Source organism: Dermacentor albipictus, chromosome 2 (genome assembly GCF_038994185.2).
Source record: "Dermacentor albipictus isolate Rhodes 1998 colony chromosome 2, USDA_Dalb.pri_finalv2, whole genome shotgun sequence".
NCBI classification, from domain to species: Eukaryota; Metazoa; Arthropoda; class Arachnida; order Ixodida; family Ixodidae; genus Dermacentor; species Dermacentor albipictus.
The window spans coordinates 101866026-101886080 of NC_091822.1; the positions used below are offsets into that span (position 1 = coordinate 101866026).

The following is a 20055-nucleotide window of genomic DNA, read 5'->3' on the forward strand; positions in this document are numbered from 1 at the left end:
GGCAGGCTTGAGCGGCGCACGCGTCAGCTCTCTCGTTGCCTCTGATTCCTTGATGGCTTGGTACCCAACACAGCTTAATTTCGTGTCCTCGCGTTTGAGCAGTTATGTTATGGATTATATTTCCTATTAAAGGTTCCGTTACGTTCCTGGCTTTCAGTGCTGTGATTGCACTTAGCGACTCCGTGTAGATAATGCTGTTTTGAATGTTCATCTCGACTATTTTTGATACAGCCACCGAAATGGCATGACATTCGGCTGAGAAAATTGACGCGCACTGAGGCAACCTGACTACCTTTTCCCATTTATCTTGCACTACAGCACTTCCGACGTAAAGTGGTGTTTTAGAACCATCAGTATAAAATGCTGTGCGTTCTTTGTACTTTTTGTCTAGCGCCAAAAATTCTTGGATTATATGTTCACGTGGAGTTTGCTTTTTATGAAATTGTGTCAGTGTGTAGTCACCTACACTGGGAAAGGTGTGCCAAGGTGGTAGTGGTTCGGGTCTCTGGGCAACATCAGGCAGTGTGTATAGAATGCCTAAGATAGAGACATAGTTACCCCCCAAAGTGCGTGCGGTACCCTAAGCGTGCTAACCCACTAATGATTTTGCATCTCTCATTTCACACTTTCTCGTTTCGAACGCATGTACTTGTTACCGCAGTGATGATTTCTACAGAGACGTATACAAACCGGCCAATGTCTTGAGGATGGTGGTCTTGCCTGCTGCGTTGTGACCGAGGATGACGGTGATTTGCTTGTCGAGGATTTTGAGGTCCACGGAGTCGAGTGCTGTCAAGTTTCCGAATTTCTGCGTAGGAAGAAATTGCGTTTGAGTTGGCTGCTAAGTGTGTACAACTTGGAACTTGAAGAGCCTACGCAAGAACTATATTTACAGATGAATTGTGCGCGACGATAAGCAAACTTTCTGCAAACGTGCACGGGGAGAGATAATTGGATGCATATGCTTACCAGCGAAAACAATGAGTTTTCGGTTTCATTTATTTTATCCGCATTACAATGAGCACTCATGTTCGTGCTCTACCAGCTATAAATATGAGCGACAATACGTTCATCTTGGTTACACGGCGTTCAGCGTGTCGTCGCGTCGCATAGGCTACATCGACACAGCATTCAGTAAAAATAAGTGAACCCTGTGAACACAACTTGTTAGGAATGTCCAGTGTTTAAAGTGAAACGTATTGCTCGGAATGACAACATATGACCCAATAAAAGGCTCGAACTGACATCGTTAGAACCCCACACGAGTACAAAAAAAAAAAAAAACTTCACCGATGATTACGATACTGTGTAATGCAAAATTTGAGCGCCGCACAAGACGTGTTTTCATTTCGGCATGTCTTGACTGGCACGGACAATCTGTCTCGTGCGGCACGTTCCAAACGGAGCGAAGTTTGACGCGACTGCCTCGCTAATCGGGAGATCGCGAGACGCAGTGGGTGAGAGACACGTGGGCGCGATTCAAAGCAGCAGCCGCCGCAGACAGACCAGCGCTCATGCAGCGCTTTGGTTTACAGACGACGCGCGTTACTCTGGCGCCATCTCGTAGCCATCGTCGCCGCGGAGTCCGTCTTGTGCGGCACTACGGTTTTGTTCTCCCGCTTTCGCAATACCCCCTCCTGCGCTTTCCCCCTCGCGCTCTCTTCGCTATCGCCTCTTTCATGTCCCGCTGCGCTCCGCGTTCACTCTCGTCCAGTGCTGTGCTTGTTCGCTTTTTTACGAGGTAATACGCCGACGCTCACCGCAGGAACAGGCGCCTAAGAGCTGCGCTGTACAAAACTGGGGCAGAAACCTCAGTGGGCAATTGCCATGTAGTGAATTCTAGGAAATTCTAGCAATAGCTTGGGCTTTAGATAGATGTGTGTAGGCACCTGGCAGCTTTTTAACAAAATATCGCGTGGGAGATTCGTGCGCCCACAAATAGTGTAGGTGAACGCGCAATGTTGGTGTATTCACATAGATTCACTTGATCAAGCTTATATGGCACTACACGAAACGGAAGGACTTACAGAACTGGGCCGAAAATGACACCGAACACTGAGCGAAAGATTGCTACGAATTATTAACTATTCTCATTTCTTGAACAGGATCGAGTTGCTGTTTTGCATTTATCACCTTCCCCATGAAATATAACACCTCTTTGTCCAACTTTTGCACTAATGAAATAGATATGCTATGCTAAACGAAACAGTCTTTTGTGACGCTAAATTGCATTAAACAGCGTGTGCCACACTTTCCGGTGTTTCAAGATCGAACCGCCTCGGCGCACGCAGAAGTTGACCGTCATGCTAATGGATAATGGACCCCACTGCATGTTCATGGGGCGCAAGTAAGTGACCTTTCTCCCCTTTGTTGGTATATTCAAAGAACTGGGTTTCTTGACTACGTTGCTAAAGTGGATAGTAAGTTATATGGCGCTATATACGTTATTTATTATTATACAGAATTTTAAGATCCCCTGTGGCAGGTAACATAATTCTATTCCTTGAGCTGGATACTCGAAGAGGCGGACATTACTTTAATGAAAATCGAAATAGATAATAACTAACCCCAATTTATTATTGAATAAGTTTGAATTAATTAGATGGATTATTACTGTGGACGAATTGTTGCGGGTCAAGGCGTTGAGGTGAACCACGTGAGTGGTTGCTGCGCAGGGTCGCATTTGTCAGTCGCGTTAAACGTAGATTCATACAGAAATTTATCGAAAATGAGTTATGACTTTGTTTCACGAGGTTGCGAATCCAAATACGTTTTGTGGTTTTCCGCAGTGGTATCCCATTGTGGTCAACTTAGTAGGGGGACCGGGGATAAGAGGTGACGTACCAGGCTGCTTGCAAGCGCTGCAACTTGTTGCACTTGGTATGTTTTGTATGTTGCTCCGGACGATCACATCAATCTCGGAAAAGTAAATTTTAATTTACATGCCTGGCGGTGTGCCCCGACAAGCTGAATAGAATGACCAACAGTTGGCGTTTCTGCCGGCGTCGGCTGACGTGCTGTGAGAGGCGAAAAGCCGAAACGCCAGGAACTGCTCAAAATCGTCGCTGGCGTTTTGATGGCATCGACGCATAACAAGGCAATCTTGAAAGAACTCCGAGCCTGGTTCGGTCCTTTGTGGCGCCAGCGACATAGACGAGGTGCAGCCGGCGCCACGAGCGGCGTGGTAGCTTAGCTGGCGCCAGAGGTTGAAGAAAATAATTGTCAGTGGAGATTGAGCTCCGGTGCTGGAACAAGATCTCGTTGCCTCTATTTCTCTCATGTGCTCTACACCTTTTGAGATCGGCGCACTATCTCCAACATATCCAGAAGAGAATGGGTACGAAGAGCGTATCACCTGCTGCATGATAGGCTTACGTTAGAGCGGGGATGCAACCAAGGCTCCTTGTTGCTCAATAGCAGACCATCGATATCAACCCCACCCCCAGCAAAAAAAAAAAAACAAAAAAAAAACCAAGAGCTGTGCGCGAGTTAGCGTGCTACTTTTGCTTGATCACTACGTTCGCACATGTTCAGAACGTAATCTGCGCAGCAGGGCAAATAGAACAGAGTAAACATAAACAGATTGGGTGTCGGCAAAGCACCGCAGATGCAAGCCTCACCAGCGTCACCGCCCGAATACTGGCCACGACCAGCGCCGTTTCAGGTGGCTCCTCGTGGTGCGAGTGCATCCGCTTGTATTTAGACCGGGTACAGTGGGCATTCTGTTCTGTGGGAATCCAGTAGCTGACCTGGGAATCGTGTTGACGTAATGTTGCGATTACACGATTAACTTACTTTGCGCGCTTCAAGCTCCTTTGAAGAGTTCCGCATCTTTATTTCAGAACAGAACTCTACGTACAGGACGCAGTCACGGTAATCTCGGGAAGGAGGGGTGGGAGAGTCTATAGCATCACAGTTGAAGGCAGCTTTTCCATGCGAAACAAAGCTGAAAGAATGAGTTGGACAACATGTGTGTCCCTACAGTCACAAAGACGCCTCTTCCCTGAACCGCTTTTGCAGCATCCCACCTTTCGCATAGACACCGACGTCACAAGTCTCATCGTGATGAAGTACTTCAGCTAGGAAACGGTTGGTTGGAGTGGGTTATGGAGGAGCTGGCGTTGCTAGGCGCTGCATAACAGAAGCTTTATTGTATGCAGCTATCCCCCCCTTAAAAAAAAGAGAAAACAATATACAGAGAAGAAGGACCGACAAATGCCTAAAACATGCAGGCAGCTATGCCTCTGAGTGCACGTATACTATCATCGAGCAAAACGTCGTCTGGTTGTACAATCGCAACTTACAGCAATGGAATTAGCGCAATCACGCCGTAATTTACTGCGAGCGTTACTTCCGCTTCATCAAAAGCTAAAGAGGATACTGTGGTATTTTCTTTTTTTCGCTACTGCGGAAATGCCCCGTAAACCTACGTTTTTTACGAGAAGACGCTGGAGCATTGCAAACTGCAAGTTCCAGCCTTTACTTTTGTGATGCCTTTGTTGCCAAAGTGCGCATCAAGGCGCATTCACACCGTCGAATGGCAGTGGCAGCACGATCGACTGCGACTGGCGTTCAAGCAGCGAGTTTTGGCGGCCATCATGACATAAAAAAAACACGAAAAATGGAGAAGAAAACGACAGCACTAGGTGCCTGGACGACCTATTTTGGAGGCTTCATGCGAGCGCTTGGGCATAGTCTCCGTACGACAAAGGATCACACAGCGCTGTCTGCCAGTCGCCACACTGAAATCCTCACTGATTGGTGCCGTTGGCGCTTGCCTTCGCACTAAAAGTTTGGTCTTCATCAGTGAGCGGCATAAAAGCAGCGCAATAAGTGCTGTTGTTTACCTTAAAGATAGAAACATTTCTGTCATCTGCACCAACAGTCCCTACGAGAGTCTACACCTTGTCGGCTCAGATATGCTGGCCTGCCATTGCTTGTCACTTGTGTTCTGGCGCTCTCCTCACCTGCCTATACTCCCATGACGAGCTCATTAAGTCCACTTAATAAGTTTGTCAGGTGGGTCAGGTATTCTTTCGTGATCCCTGCTGCATAAAAAAAGAATGAACAACGCGACCGGCTGTGACGCACGTGTCAGCTCCCACCACCATCGGCAAGTAACATAAACATCAGCGCAATCAGACGTCATGTCCATGCACTGCTGATTGAGAGCTTAGCACCCTTGTGAGCTTAGTCCCGGAGTTCAATGACCGAGCAGGAAGTGACTGATCCAAAACAACCGCTTTTCGACAAAAGTGACTGACTGCGATAGTCGATTTGTGACAAACTTGGTCACGCGACCTGCAGGACTCACTGGAATGCGGTGAGTCTTAATGCGACCTGTGTAGCGTAACATACAGTGGCAGACAAACAGCGTGACGATACCTAGATTCACAATTTACAAGGAATGACTGAGCAAAGTAGCTTTGGTCAGCAAAGGTTTTTTTTTTTGTAGAAATTGTGTACAAACATCGTAGTCATGCGTGTACCCTTCTCTGTGTAAGATCCGACATGAATACGAATAGCTAAAGCTGCACGCGTTCTCGCAGAAAACGTCACAACCTTGTGCTTAGTGTTTTCGGTGAAATTATTGTTATGAAAGACTCTAGCAATGAAAGGTTCTAAATCTTCGCTATTGTCCTCCTGACCGCTGAGGTTTTTCTGTTAAGCCTTATGATGAAGTCGGCGAATTTTTTGTTTTCTGTATTATTTTGAGTCTTCGGCTGATCGGAGGAGACGTCAGTAGGACGAGACATAAAGAAAGACAGACAGACAGACACCATTTGCGCAATAGCTTGCCACACAATCAATGTCGAACGTACTGCCACGGCAAGAAATTGGCGGTGTCGCTCAGCGTTGCGCGTGAACTCGTCGGACTGCGTTGCATTCATACGCGCAAGCAACGTGCTGGCACCACACAGCACGCAAGGCAACTAACTGCTGCTGGGCAGAAGAGCATCCTGGCAGCTACCAGGTGTTTCACAACACTGACGTAATGAGACGCCTCAAACTGCTTTGGAAGCTTCGCACGTCGGTGGCGTACGAGATGAGACGGACGGGAAACCGTCGCCGTTAGCCTGCACCCAGTGAAATATTAGACAGCGATAACTTGACGCTTACTGGGGACGCATCCTCGGATAACCACTTTCAGCGTACTATCGCTTTCAGGACACACAGCGCTCAACCATCCTATCAGCTCATCTGGTTTAGCACGACCAGACGACAAGCGCAGGCTGAAAGTGATATCGCCAAAAGTGGCCGTCCGAGAATACGTCTCCTGTCCCTGTCTATTTCGCTCTGACCAGGGCATATGCAACGCAGCTCAACAGGAAATTTAGCATGCCTACAGCTGCGAGCACACAGCTCCCCTAGTAACAGCGGAAGGCAGACGCCGTCATGGCTCTGCCACTGAGCTGATTGAGCGGACCTTTGACAGTGCGTCCTTTTGGTTGAGTAATCTTTCCAGCCGAGCGCACTCAGTGTCTCTGTAGACCGTCTAAATCGTAGAGTTGCCTACCATAATTACCAGAGGGAACTCTGCCGCTGCGATCGTTCACCCACCATGGATATGATGATCAGTACATAGATTTGTGTGACCTTAGTGCTTGTGGCATCACACTCTGCTTTGGCTTTGTTTGTCATGTTTTATCACCTTGCTCTGGCGCCTAAATTTCTAAGCAGTTTATATGTTTACTAAATGGATAAGGCAATGAGACACTGAGAACGTGCATTATCCTTACTAATTGCAGCGATTCCTCCAGTCGAGGTCGTCAAATCGAAACGCGCCAAGCGTCTCAACACGCTGGCTTGCTCACGAGAAACACCTGCTTCCGTGACGTAATGCTTTCAATATCCGGCCTCTGTGTTGGATTTCTTATGTTCGCATCCTGCCGTCGGACAGTTTTAATTATGTTTCTTTAATTATTTAGAATGCAGTACATTGTTGAAAATTATGACCTTACAAAGCCACGAAACCATTAGGGACGAAGTTTCGGCAAATTCATGTACTCAACATCAGTCCCATACTGGCAGCCTGCACCCTGCTCGCAGCTCACGTGGACACTAGCGCCACTGTTTCCTTTTGTAATTGTAGGAAACACTATATGATCTTAACCCCCGCGTGTGCGCATGCGTCGTCGACAGCAGCAGTGGCGATGGTGCAAAAGCATATCGAGCACCTGTATAATTGCTATTGCAGTAAATGTTACTCGTTATAACGGTGACTTAAAGGTGACCGTTCTAAAATTATAGGTTATTCTCATTACACAATAATCACGCGGTGTCTGATGCTGCATACCATCGCTTATGTTTTTCTTGCGGTGTGTACTATGCAGTGTGCACATCGCTCATAGAATGAAACGCGTCCCTTTAGGGCTAACTAATGCGCGTACTTTTGTTTTTACCGGTTGTAGTTCACAGTCACAGTGACATAATTTTGTCGCGTACGCTTAGATAGGAGCCCACGTCACCTTTGGTGACCAGAGAACTAGCGACATGACAGAGTACTCTCAATACTTTGCGCATATGCAAGGTTCAACTAAATGCTCTATGTCGCGTTTCATTTCGTGACAAGTGCACGTGTTTTATTCGAAGCCTTTAAGAAAACTACCTATTAAACTCACATTGCGTCACTGCAGATGAACTGCCTGTCCAAAGGGCCGTAATTTGCCAGAAGAACTGCAGCTATCAATTCACTGAGTAAATTACACCAATTAACTGCTTGAATACAAATATTACGGAGCAGGTTTATAATTAAAGGTAAAAGACATTGCGATGAAATTCTATTTCTGCGCTTGTAGTCTTCGGAACGTACCCCATTCCTGAAAAAAAAAATCCGAGGGCACCTAAGCACTTCCGATGAGTTGTGAATGCGAATGCATTAATGCTTCATGCTGTCTTCGTGCTGTAATGCCTTGCGCTACGGCTTCGCGTTGTCGAAGGGCTCCGTCCTCCGGCCACTTGAGACGCTTTGCTTGGCAATCCGTTAATGACTTGGTGCTGTCTTCTAGCGCGTTGCGCTGCTGCCCGTTCTGCCCCCCGTGTATCGGGGGAGTTGACGACGATCGTGGATTTCATTTCGCTGCCTGCCTCATCGCTCGTTTTGCTGCGTTCTTCCGCTTCCGTATTTCATTTGCAGTGTGCTGGCGTGGACGGCCACGTTTCCCTACTCGCGATGTTGCGGTCCCCGACGATGCAGATGCTTCCATAGCATACGTGCTGGCCTAGCCAGCAAGCAGCAGCAGCCTGGGGTACTGGCACGGGCGTCGCACACCGGCTTTCTAGAGCGAAAACGAGGGTGACGTGGCGTCGCGTTAATGCCCTCTCCCCTCGCGCAAAATCTGTCGCGCGAGCACGGCAAAAGGTGTTCCTTTTCGCCCACTCTGCTCCATCGAAGCGCGTTCGTGCCATGACCTCGCAGCCAATGGAAATTTGTCGAGGTGCGCTCATGACTTGGCGTTGCGGCCAATGGGAGTTTAGGTTACGGTTCACCGCTGCAGAATACAGAGGCCGGTTTTTTCGCTCAATGTGCTATTTGACGCTTTTGCGCCAATAACTGCCATCAAATTATTCACTCGACAACATAAGCACGCAGGAATGTGAGGTGATGCTTGTTGTCCAACTCCGCTGTGACGTAGCAGGGTGACTTAAAGTAAAGCTTCACCAAACCCTGCAATAAAGCGGTGCGCTTTGCCTCTGGTGACAATGCGCTTAGCCGGCAGATGCACGGAATGCCGCGTCACCTCGTGGGAATGGCTAAGCACGGTGGCGGCTTAATTTTGTGCCGCTTTCCTATCTTCAGAGATGGGTTTGACAGCTAGCCCCGCGTTGAAGCGTCGCGCGCGTAAGGAACTGAATTGAACAAATAACTTGATGGCAATTGCATCGATCTACATGGTCTTCCGGAAATGTAGAGACACGCAGTTAGACTTCTCTGAGACTTAGTGCGTTCAACTTTCGAGTGTAAGCGTTTGCTTGAAAGTTTGTGCTAACAAGGTAACTGATGTGATTAGCTTAAATAAGGTATTACTTTTCTGAACTTTTATACAAATTATGTTCTCCTGGGCAGTTGATTTATCTGCAGGGGCGTAAGTCCAATATATTTTGTGTATATGTTTAAGAAAAGCATTTGCAGTTAGAAATATACTATTTACAAATAAAATACGAATTGAAAGATGTGACTGCAATTTCTACACAGGGCTCATTGGAAGCTTCTCTTTCCAGAAGCTGAAAGCGCGAAAACACTTGATGAAGAATAAACACCTTAAGTGAAAGCTTGTACCGAGCAACCTTTTCGCAAAATTTCGGCTTCTCCTAGCCTGGTGTGTGTCGGCTATAGGAAGGTTTGAGTCCCGTACTTGCAGCAAGAAGTAGAAAGGCCGCGGTGTCTTGCTGTTCCAGGGAAGCACTAGGGATAGGTACCAGATGAGAAACAGCATCAAGACAAAACTCTCGGCCATCGTGGTGACCACGTAGCCGATCGTGATGCTGTCCAAGCCAAATGCGAACGTCCAGAACAGATCCCAGCCAGCAGCTCCTGAAAAACAACATGAGTCTTTCCAAATCTGCGTCGAGATCGAGATATGGTCAAGGTATACAATGCCGAAACACCTTCATTTCGACATAGTCTAGGAAGGCACCGTCTCTGGCATTTAAACGAATTTATTGAAAACAGCCGTAAGATCCATGTGGCTCGCTCGAACGACGGTATTGCAATAGAACCTCCGATCGACATTTGCATTACCACTTTTAATGACTGAATGATCAACTACTGCTGCGACATTGCTGCAGCAGAGCTATCGCTATATAACATACAATGGAACTATAACCGCCGCTACATACTGGCGCCGCCTACTGTTTTTCTCCAGGTGCAGAGAGCCTCAATGGACATCAAACTTACGCCTATTGCAGTCATTTTTGTATAGCGTAGTTGCTAAACACGAAACGTCACGCTCGCCTAGCAGTTGAGTTACGGAAAAATTTGCTGAGCTAACAGCAAAGCCGCAACACACAACGTAGATGGCTGGTAATGTAACATTTTGCGGTTTCGAGCCGCTGTCGTTCATAGGTGATCAATGCAAAAAAATTCCTACTTCTACTGAAGGGGCGGAGCCTTGTTTCGCTTGGCTGGACAATGACGCGCTAGAACGTCGGAGCGCGCTCGATTCTGTTTGCGTCAACACACTCTAATGTAGGCGAACGGGTCTGGTCGTTCGTTATATTCCATTTTTGTAGACGCTTACGCACACACTTGCAGCCTGTATTGTTATAAGCATGCTAGTCGGCAGTGCGGTTGTTAAAACGAGTTTCACTGCACTTCGCACAACGCATGCGAACCATTTGCGCTACCACCCTTACATTTACAAACCTATACAGCACTGCGGGTGCGACATATATAGTCTTCTTCGTCCTGTTTCCTCAATGACCTTGGCAGAGAGTTGCAATCGACCTATTATGCCTTGACAGATAGTGGTGGCTTCAGTTGCATTCAGGTCGGTATAAGTGCTTGCGGAAAACTAGAAGGCACAAGCACTCACCGCGGCTCATATCTTGTAAAGATTTTCATTTTACATTATTTCTCCTTTAGTAATCGGAACACACGAGACCGCACCTTTGCTATAGCCGTAATCAGCTACTTAGAGGAAGGATTTATTTGAAAGGAATACAATATCGTAATGGATATCTGGTATACAACTTCAACTTCGTAATAATAAAAATTCCGTATTGCAATCTCGTATTAGAAATACTGTCTAGGTGCATATGAACAGAATGCAAGTGAGACGGTCAGATTTCCATGGATACAATGCAGCCTTATGGAGGAGGATGCATCATTGGAGGATAATTTTTCCGAAAAGTGTAACTGAATGAAACTCAGCGATCATAGACTTGGTGGCAAAACTACTGCGGATAATAACAACATCATCAACAATTTGCTTGCTTTCAAGATGGCAATGTTTTGTTGAGACGAATTCCGAAATTTATTCAATTGTCGTAGGGTCCAAACTGCAGTATCAGGATCGCTGAAGGATGCTGTGAAGTGGAAGTAGGCACAGGAATGCATGGGTGATTTTTGTGACAATATTACACATTGTATGCTGCGTTATTGCGTTCATTATTTGTTTGAAGTGCTTATTAAAGTACCTTATTATGGCTGCAATGTTCTTTCTTTATCGCGTACAAAACCTATGGCGAAAGGTTGTCGCACTCACCATCGAAGTCAACGGCGATGCCTATCATCTTAAGGATCCAGTAAGTGCCAAGACAGGGCGTGTAAGACGAGTAGTACTTTCTGGACTCTGAAGTGAACACGTAATGCGCCAGCGAAGGCGTGATGCCATCGATGATCATCAGCGGCACAGCCAGAGTCAGAACCACCCAGTAGAACACGCCAAACATGACCGCCATGCTTGCTGCAAATGGAGTGCGAGCATATTACGTGCAGTGGTAATTTTAATCCTGTGGCTATAGCTCCCGAGCTCCCCTTCACCCTGCGCGGTGGTTATGGCATTTGGCTGTTGAGCTCGAGGTCTTGGGTTCGACCCTAGTCACGGCGGCCGCATTGCGATGGGGGCGGAGTGCAAAAATGCTCGTGTACCGTGCACTGGGTGCATGTAAAGAACCCCAGGTGGTCAAAATGAATTCCCAGTCTCCAAATATACGACGTACCTTATAATTATATTGTTGTTGTGGCACGTAATAGCATAGGACATTACGATTTATAGCTCTACTCGATGATATTCACCTGCTACTCCGATTGAAGTCAGCGTTACTATTATACTAAAGTAACCACACACATTGTGTTTCATTAGGTTCCTCGGCGATTACAACAATGATAAGTCGTTTAAAAAAGACGCCCCTTTATACCACAGCCCATCAAGTGCTTAAAGGCGGCCAGCACGGAGTGTGGTCAGCTTTTTGCGTCGTTGACAAAGGTAACACGTAGCGATAGAACAGCAGACGTCATGGTGTAGACCAGGCGAAAAGAAGTGCCAACGAATGCAGTGATAAGTCCGTGACACGCCAAGGTGACCGGCAGTCGGTACATCGTGAAGCTGGGCGAGAAAAGTCTGACCCAGATGCTCAGGCACAAAGAAAAGTCAGCCAGGGCCGTCCGGGCGCGTGTTAGAGCTGTACAATATGTCATCGTAAAATTCAAACATGCGAGGGGAAGGATCGGGCGTCGCTGAAGTGAGCCGTTGAATCAGGTCTCGTAAGGAGGCGTCCCAATGTTGTTCGGCTCCAATATCGGGAAAGCAGCCAGATAGAGAACGGTGGCAAGTATGCCGGTCGCAGAAACGTCAGGTGGGTCGACAGGATGGTGCGACAAGCAGTCCGCATCTTGATATAACTTGCTGGTTTTGTATACAACTGAAAAGTTGTATTCTTGAAGGCGTAGAGCGCAGCGGTCAAAGCGCCCGGAAGGATCTTTCAGGGACGAACGCCAACACAGATCGTGGTGATGAGTGATGACTATGTATTGCTGGTCATAGAAATAGGGGCGGAATTCAACCGCTGCCCAAACGAGAGCCAGACACTCGCGTTCGATGATAGAATACTTCTGCTCAGCAGGAAAAAGAACGCGGTTGACGTAGGCAATAACAAGTTCTCGCCCTTGTTGTTTCTGGGCCAGGCTAGCTTTAATACCAATGCCAGGCCACTGTCATCGGTACAGACTTCGGTTGGAGCTGACGCATCAAAATGGGCGAGAATTGGAGGGGAGGTATAAGCAGCCCTATCAGCTCTGTCAAAGCACCAGCTTGCTCAGGGCCCCAATTGAAGGCGGCGTCTTTCTTGAGGAGCTGATTAGGAGGGCGTGCAACGTCCGCAAAATTTCGGACAAACCGACGGAAGTAGTAGCGGAGGCCCAAGAAGCTGCGAACGTCCTTGGCACATGTTGGCACGGGAAAGTCTTTGACTGCCCGTATTTTATCGTGATCATGCAGGGCGTACACCAGAAGAATCAATGAAATGCCCGGGCACAGAAATTTCACAACGACCGAAGTGGCATTTGGATGAATTTAGTTGTAGCCCCTCGTGACGGCAAACAGATAGGATCGTCAATAGGCGTTTGAGTTGCGTCGCAAAAGTCGGAGAAAAAACGATCACGTCGTCCAAGGTAACAGAGGCAGATGAACCACTTGAAAACATGTAGGAGGGCGCCCATAATTCGTTCAAATGTGGCCAGGCCATTGCATAAACCGGAAGGCATCACTCTGAACTGATAAAAGCCATCAGGAGTAATAAAAGCAGTCTTCTCGTGGTCCATGTCATCGACGGCAATTTGCCAGAAGCCGGAGCAAAGGTCGATGGATGAAAAATATTCTGCTCCATGCAGACAATCCAGGGCATCGTCAAAGCGTGGTAGGGAATGGACGTCCATCTCTGTTGTCTTGTTGAGGCATCGATATTCCACGCAAAATTGCCAACTGTTGTCCTTTTTACCTAGTACAACAGGGGACGCGCATGGCGTCCCATGGGTTGCAAGAAGGTTCAATGATGTTACGAGTAGGCCAGACGTGGTAGGGTCGCCGCCGATGGATCGAGCTCTCATCACCGGTGTTATTAGATGTTTTACGACAGATGTTTGTCTTAGAGGGCGCTCTCCAAGGTCGAATATGTCCCAGTACGAGGCAATGAGGCAACGTAGTTCTTGAGCATGCTGGGGCGGAAGGTCTGGAGCAATCAATTTATTTAGCGCATTCAAGTCTGAAGGGGCTGGAGGCGAAGCAACAGTTGCACACGAGCTGTCACAAGTTAAAGCCGAAATGTGGTAGTCTCGGACCGGCATGATTTGCGCCAGAGATATTGCGCGCGCGACTACTTGTGTATAAAGTCCAAGGTTCACAAACGGAAGGCAGGACTTGTCCGAAATGGTAATGACGGTGTGATTAAAAACGACGTTATGCGAGAGCAGGACATCTGGATTAAGGGATACGATGTAGTCACCGTCTGGTGCAGGTGCAACGAGTGAAACACCCATGTAGCTAACGGCACGACGAGGGAGGCGAATATGCTTTGTGGAACACAGCCATATCGGAGCACTATTGGGAGGGTCAATAGCAGCAGGTACAGCGAGTTGCGCAACGCCAACAGAACGGTCTATCAAAGCGGAATGTGTAGACAATGTCAAGTCCCAGGACTAGGTCCTGAGGGCCCAGTGTTCTAGAACAACAAATAAAAGAGAAGTATGATGTTGGGTGACACTCACGAGAGCTGGACACATGCCAATAAAGGCTGCTGTTCCACCAACGGCGGCTCGGACCACAGCCGAAGGGGCAGCAGTGAGGACTTTGAGACAATTTCCACCTTAGCATTCATCACAGATACGTACGCGCTAGTGCCAATCAGAGCCGTAATAGGTACACAATCCACGTTCACTTTGATGAGGTTCCGATGTCTGGGCAAGGCCAGAAGAGAATTTTTGCGTCGGGTCATTATGGGTGCATCCTCACCAGGTGCTGCACCCATTAATTTTCCGGATGGGTGCGCCAGAAGGAGCTAGGGGACGGCGATTGACGAGATGGGGGCAATCGGGAGAAGCGGCTATGTGGCGAAGGAGAGCGGCTAGAGCGGCTAGGAAGAGAAGTGTTGTCAGAATTTACTGGCTGTGTTTGCGGGGGGAACCGAGGGCAGCCTGAGGGTTGTGGGATGGGAGGTAAGGACAGGGGGTCGTGAAATATGGTCGATATGACCACAAGTCAAGCATATAGGCCTTTCGTCTGGAGTGCGCAATTCGGCCGGTTTGCAATACCACGTACGAGCGTTCAGGCTGCGGTTGCGTATGAGAGTGCTGGACGGAGTGTAGTCAGGCCAATTAATTGAGCAGAAGTTAGTCAAACCAACGTTGGCCGATTCCTGGCGCACGACGGACTGGATCAATGAGACGGTTGCCTGGCCATTGTCGGGGCCATGGGTTGGGGTCGTGACAGGCGATCCGGCTTCTATTTCACGTCGGATGATATGTACGATGTCATCAGAGCGATTGGGTGTAGGCGTACTGCGGAGGTCTTCGTAGGTGGACGTAGCAGCCGTGTTGGGTAGACGGGGAAATGGGTGAGCAATGCGGCGACTCTTGGCTTCTTCAAACCACCGGCACTCAGTAATAACGGCTTGCACAGTGAAAGAATTCTCGAACACAAGGTGGTGGAAGGCACGATCTGCTATGCCCTTAATGACATGCGGGACTTTAGCAGGTTGCGACATCTGCGGATCCACTTTGCGGCACAGAGCGAAGACATCCTGGGTACACGTTAGCTAGGATTCAGTGCACATCTGCACACGCGAAGCGAGGTCTTTTTGGCGGTACGCTGACGTCCAACAGGCTCGCCAAAGAAATCCTTGAGCTTCTGTTTACAAATAACCCATCTAGTAAGTTCCTCCTCATGGGTCTGAAACCAGGCGCGTGCGGTGCCCGCGAGGTCAAATATCAAATTAACGAGCATGGTGGTCTTGCGCTCACCCGCTTATAGTTGAAGCCAGTCTTCAACATCAGTGTAGTCGGTGCCTGAAAAGGGTCTCAGATTGCTGGGTGAGAGAATGACGGTGGACGTGGGTGCCGACGTGCCCGAAGCATCGTCGCCTTGAGCTTGCATTGTAGATGCAGCCAAGGAGGGCCCGCTGCTTAAATCCATCTTGATATTCATCCTCAAACCTCTACCAAAATGTTAAGGCGTTAAATGAAGTCATAAGTATATTTACAGGATATTTACAATAATTCTGCCTGCTGACAAGGTGTTAAACAGCGCGCGAAGTCCAGAGCGTCGTCTTCTTCGAACCAAGTCTAAAACATCCTCCTCGTCAGCGTCTCACAATATGGTCACATTTCACACTTTGTAATTCTGCAACGAAACAACCAATTTTTCAAGAATGCGTTAGCTCACATCAATGAACTTAATTTGGGAAATTTCGGAGAATCGAGGACAAACTTTTTTCAAAGACAGACTTTTAATATAGCGCTAATTTAGCAACATGCACGAACTTGAGCGCTTCTCGTACACTTCTCAGGGCGACGAGGAAGAAGATCTTCGCCTATAATTTCAACGTCTTTCATGAAAGCAGGCGGGCAAGATTTAAATATCGCGCTCTTTACAGATGCGGAGATGAAACAATATAAAATCAACTTTGGCCAACATTTTGCCAAGTTCCGTTCTCGCATTTTTTTCCAAATCACAACGTTGAGGTCCCTGCTTGTTACGTAGAGTTGATGCTTTTTACCTGTAGTTTGGCGCAAATTATTCTTAGAGTGGTAGCCAAAACGCTTTTTGTTTGGGAGTTAACCAAAATGCGGACAGTACAAAATCTGCAAAGCGCGCTTCAGGACACCACAAAATCTGCAAAACGCTCTTCTTGAAGACATTTTGTGTGCTCTCCAAACTAAGATTATTTGTTTGTCGGCGGCACTGGGGCAGTGAAACGGCAATGATTCATCACAATTTAAGTTTTTTTAGGAGCAATGTGTCGTTGAACTTTTCTACCCCCCCCCCCCCCCAATAAAAAAAGAAATAAAATAAATTACTTAGAAGATTGTGGACTAATTTCGACTTCCCGGAGTTGTTTGAAGAGCACAAAATGCACGTGGCATGCACTAGCGCATTTGTATCCTGCCCCCGTCAAAGCATGAGCTAGGCCGTTTTTCGGCGGGGAATCAAATCTTCGACTATGTGTTAAGCGGCAGAAACCTACCGCCCCTGCACCACCGTTGCAGCGCTGAGTATGCCGAACTTCAGTGCAACGGAAGTTGCGGATCAAGACATCAATTACCACCTACGCGACGGAACAATAAGCGCATTCTTACTGTTTATGAAGATGGTGGCGACTAGGAGCGCGTGGAATGACAGCATCACGGAAAACATGAAGAACACAAACAGAAGCAACGTGACACTGGCACCCTGGAGGTACGCGTGGTTGGCAGCAGGTCCTCCACTCGGCAGCACGGTCATGCAGAATATGGGGACGACGGAGTATAGCATTGTCAGTGCAACTCCCGTGATGAGGTGACCCAGGGTGTGAACCAGGCTAGACAAGCCCATGATCATCTGCAGTTCCTGCAAGCACGTAGATCAGGCGGATAAGCTCAAGTCTCACTTATACATACCCCACAATATATTATCTGTGGGAGGTTTTTGAGCGTGTAACTTTCAGTGCGTGTTCGTTCGATAATGCCGCGGACAGCAGGTTCCGCGACACCACCGAGATGCTGCGCTGGACGTTACTTCACGCAACATTGAAGGCTCCCCGAAAACTATCGACCAAGGGTGTATGATACCTGAAGGGTAACGACAACATCGCCCAGCGCTGAGTGAACAGATTACCTGTTCAAGGTAGCCTGGATCTGAATATCGGGCAGAAACATGGTAGGTCAATTAAACTTCGTTATCTGCACTTAAGGAAACCTACAGACGGAGTATAAAGAATGTCACTACTATAACGAAACATGTGCTGCTCGGATGCGACAGGTGCTTCGACCTGTTGATTTTAGCTTTCTTCTGCCCTTCACTTTTTATCCTCGGTGAAGTAGAAATATTTGCAGTTATTCCAGGGTGAAATCAAATCAACTAATGTTGTGTTCATTTCTTTCTCTTTCTTTGTGTGTGTTTGTGCGCGTAAGGTGCGGGAAGGAAACCCTCAGTAGTTGCCACTCACATTTATGCCGGTCTCCTTGTCCTGGACTATCTCCTTGAGGCGCATGCAGAAGGGTAGCAGGTAGGCGATGCCCAGGATGTATGATACCCTCGCCCGGTAGTTGTCCGAGTCGTCCGGCATGCTCGGATGTGGAAATCGCCGGAGGCTGACCTTCACGATGGTCCCCTGTCGGTTTGGAAATGCATTAAACAACCTTTGCGCGCCTGCCTGTTTTACTGCCGTGTTTCCCACCACTACTTGTAAATTACGCGTGTGGCGGCATCCAGAACATTGATTATCAGCCACGTAGGTCAGAAAGAGTGAGCCCACATAAGAAAAAGGCATGTTTACTTGCTTACGCCTGAGACTAAAACATGTTTCTAGTATGTGCGCTCCTCCTTTGTGACATATATATATATATATATATCGCAGCCAAGGTGCACAAAAAAGCGACCAAAGTTGAGCTGGTAGTGACCTTGTGCATGGTGAACGATTCGTTTGCACTCGGTTTGCGTAAGGTAAAAGAAAAACTTTTTAAATGCTAAAAGCCTTTCGCTTATGTTTATAATCACTTTATTTGCTAAATCTCTAACGCCAAATTGTGGTCCGCATGCGAAAATATCATGTTGAACAGTTTTCAACTAGCTGCATTTTCCACAGCTATATTTTTTGGTTTTGAAAGCTGTAGCGCAAAATGCGGAGAAGAACGCGATGTGACAAAGCGGCGGCGTAGGCGTTGGCTGCTGCCACTAGCAAGCAGCCGTGGCTTGGAGACCTGATTTGATGCGTTTGGCCGAGCGTTGTGCGCATGCGCGACTTGCGTTAATCGACAGCAGATAAGCCTCCTCTCCGTTCTTCTTTTTCGGCGATGTGACGAAACATCGCACTTGCGAGTGTGAAGTCCTCTGTTCGAATTGCGGCTTCATTAGGTGTGTTTTTTTACTGTTTTAATTTTTCTAATTTGATTTCTATAGTAGATGTTCTTCACCCATGCTTCATCACCAGGCCTGGCATGGACGGTTCCTGCCAAAGGGAACGAAGCCATGCGTGCGATCCAGTGCCTCAGACCAATAAATAATGAGACGTTGTTACTACGAGTTCGCTAAGTGCTAAATATTCAATCGCATGTTATACGGAAGTTCTTGTTCATGGTTCGGCGGTGCAGATGCAGATCGGGGCCAGGTGACACGTGCTTCTCCCGTTGTCAATGAATGTGACAGAAGCTGAATGCCAAAGGCGCACTGAGAGGCGGTGTTACGTGCGCCCCGGTGACACGGGCCTAACCCTGACGATAAAAAACTGACGCTTTGCCGCTGCAGACATTGTATCGGCTATTATGAACCAGTTTGGATGGGAGTCTAGGCGGCCAACGGAGGAAAGCGCATCGTACTTCGTAGTACCTTGGAAGGCGCATTTAGAAACAACATTCGCAAGCGAAAGGAGGTGCCCAGGTTTCCCTCTGGGAACTTCACGGGTCGGGCAAACACGAGACAAAACAACGGCTACGGAATTAAGCAGACGAGGGCGAAGTGAGACAAATGCGATTCCCGGCCACGGCGAGCGCATCCGGTTCGGGTAGGATGCAAAAACGCTTGTGTACTCAGAATTAGGATTAAGCTGAAAAAGCCAAGATGTTCAAAATTAACCTTCTTAGAGCCCTCTTTTTTCCAGGGAGACTATAATATCGGCTAATTTTCTTAGCGTGATGTGCCGAAACCACTTGGTTAAAATACAGAAACTATTATAAACAGAGAATCATGGTAGAACAAAGAATTATGCAACTATTGTGAAAAATAAAATTGAAGGAAAAATATGGCTAATCATGTTGTAAGAAAAGAAGGTCTTGTCATAAGCCATAAGGCGACTGTCACTTGTGATGGGCTGAGGTCTTCAAGAAGTTAACGTGGAGCGCGCCCCTTTCCTGCACGCGTTCCACTTTCCCGTGGTATTTACGATAGTCTGTGCATCGCTGTGGGATACTGGACCCTAGAACTTCAAAATTTAACTTTAGCACCACGAAGACGGGAAAGCAGGTACGGTGAGCTGGAACGTAGGTGCCACGGAATACTGCAATGACATCAGCTATGTCATCCTGTTAAAGCAATAGGTGGACGTGTACAGTATGAAAGCGACAATTACCCTACGACGCTGAGAAGGCATCGGAGCGAGCCTGTCCGCAGAGGGGAGAAAGAATTAACGGCTGTGCACAGCCTCACAACCACTCAAATAGTGAGTCTAAGGGAAGATAAGCAAAGAAGCAGCAGTCAGTCAGAACTACCACAGAACAACAGAGATCCGCACGAAGCCTACGCCCGCAACAAGTACGTGTCTCGACTGCATCCCCCGAAATGCGAACTTTTTTTTTGTTTTGCACTGGAATATGACCTGGTGGTAATAAGCCGTGAAAGTATTCTCTTATCACTCAAGATGTGGGTT

General features: G+C 47.7%; 1 protein-coding gene across 4 annotated transcripts in view; it reads right to left on the reverse strand.

Moving 5' to 3' along the window:
- LOC135911683 (phospholipid-transporting ATPase ABCA3-like) overlaps positions 1-20055 on the reverse strand; it is a 96668-nt gene that overhangs the window by 65169 nt on the left and 11444 nt on the right. For 2 of the 4 annotated variants that reach the window (XM_065444026.1, XM_065444025.1), the window contains exons 5-10: positions 17641-17805; positions 16793-17042; positions 11208-11408; positions 9357-9535; positions 3621-3749; positions 691-808 (exon numbers count right to left, since the gene is read on the reverse strand). In XM_065444026.1, the coding sequence (XP_065300098.1) occupies positions 691-808; positions 3621-3749; positions 9357-9535; positions 11208-11408; positions 16793-17042; positions 17641-17805 (1042 nt within the window). The remainder of the gene's footprint in view (positions 1-690; positions 809-3620; positions 3750-9356; positions 9536-11207; positions 11409-16792; positions 17043-17640; positions 17806-20055) is intronic. The other 2 variants (XM_065444027.1, XM_065444028.1) reach the window with 2 other exon arrangements.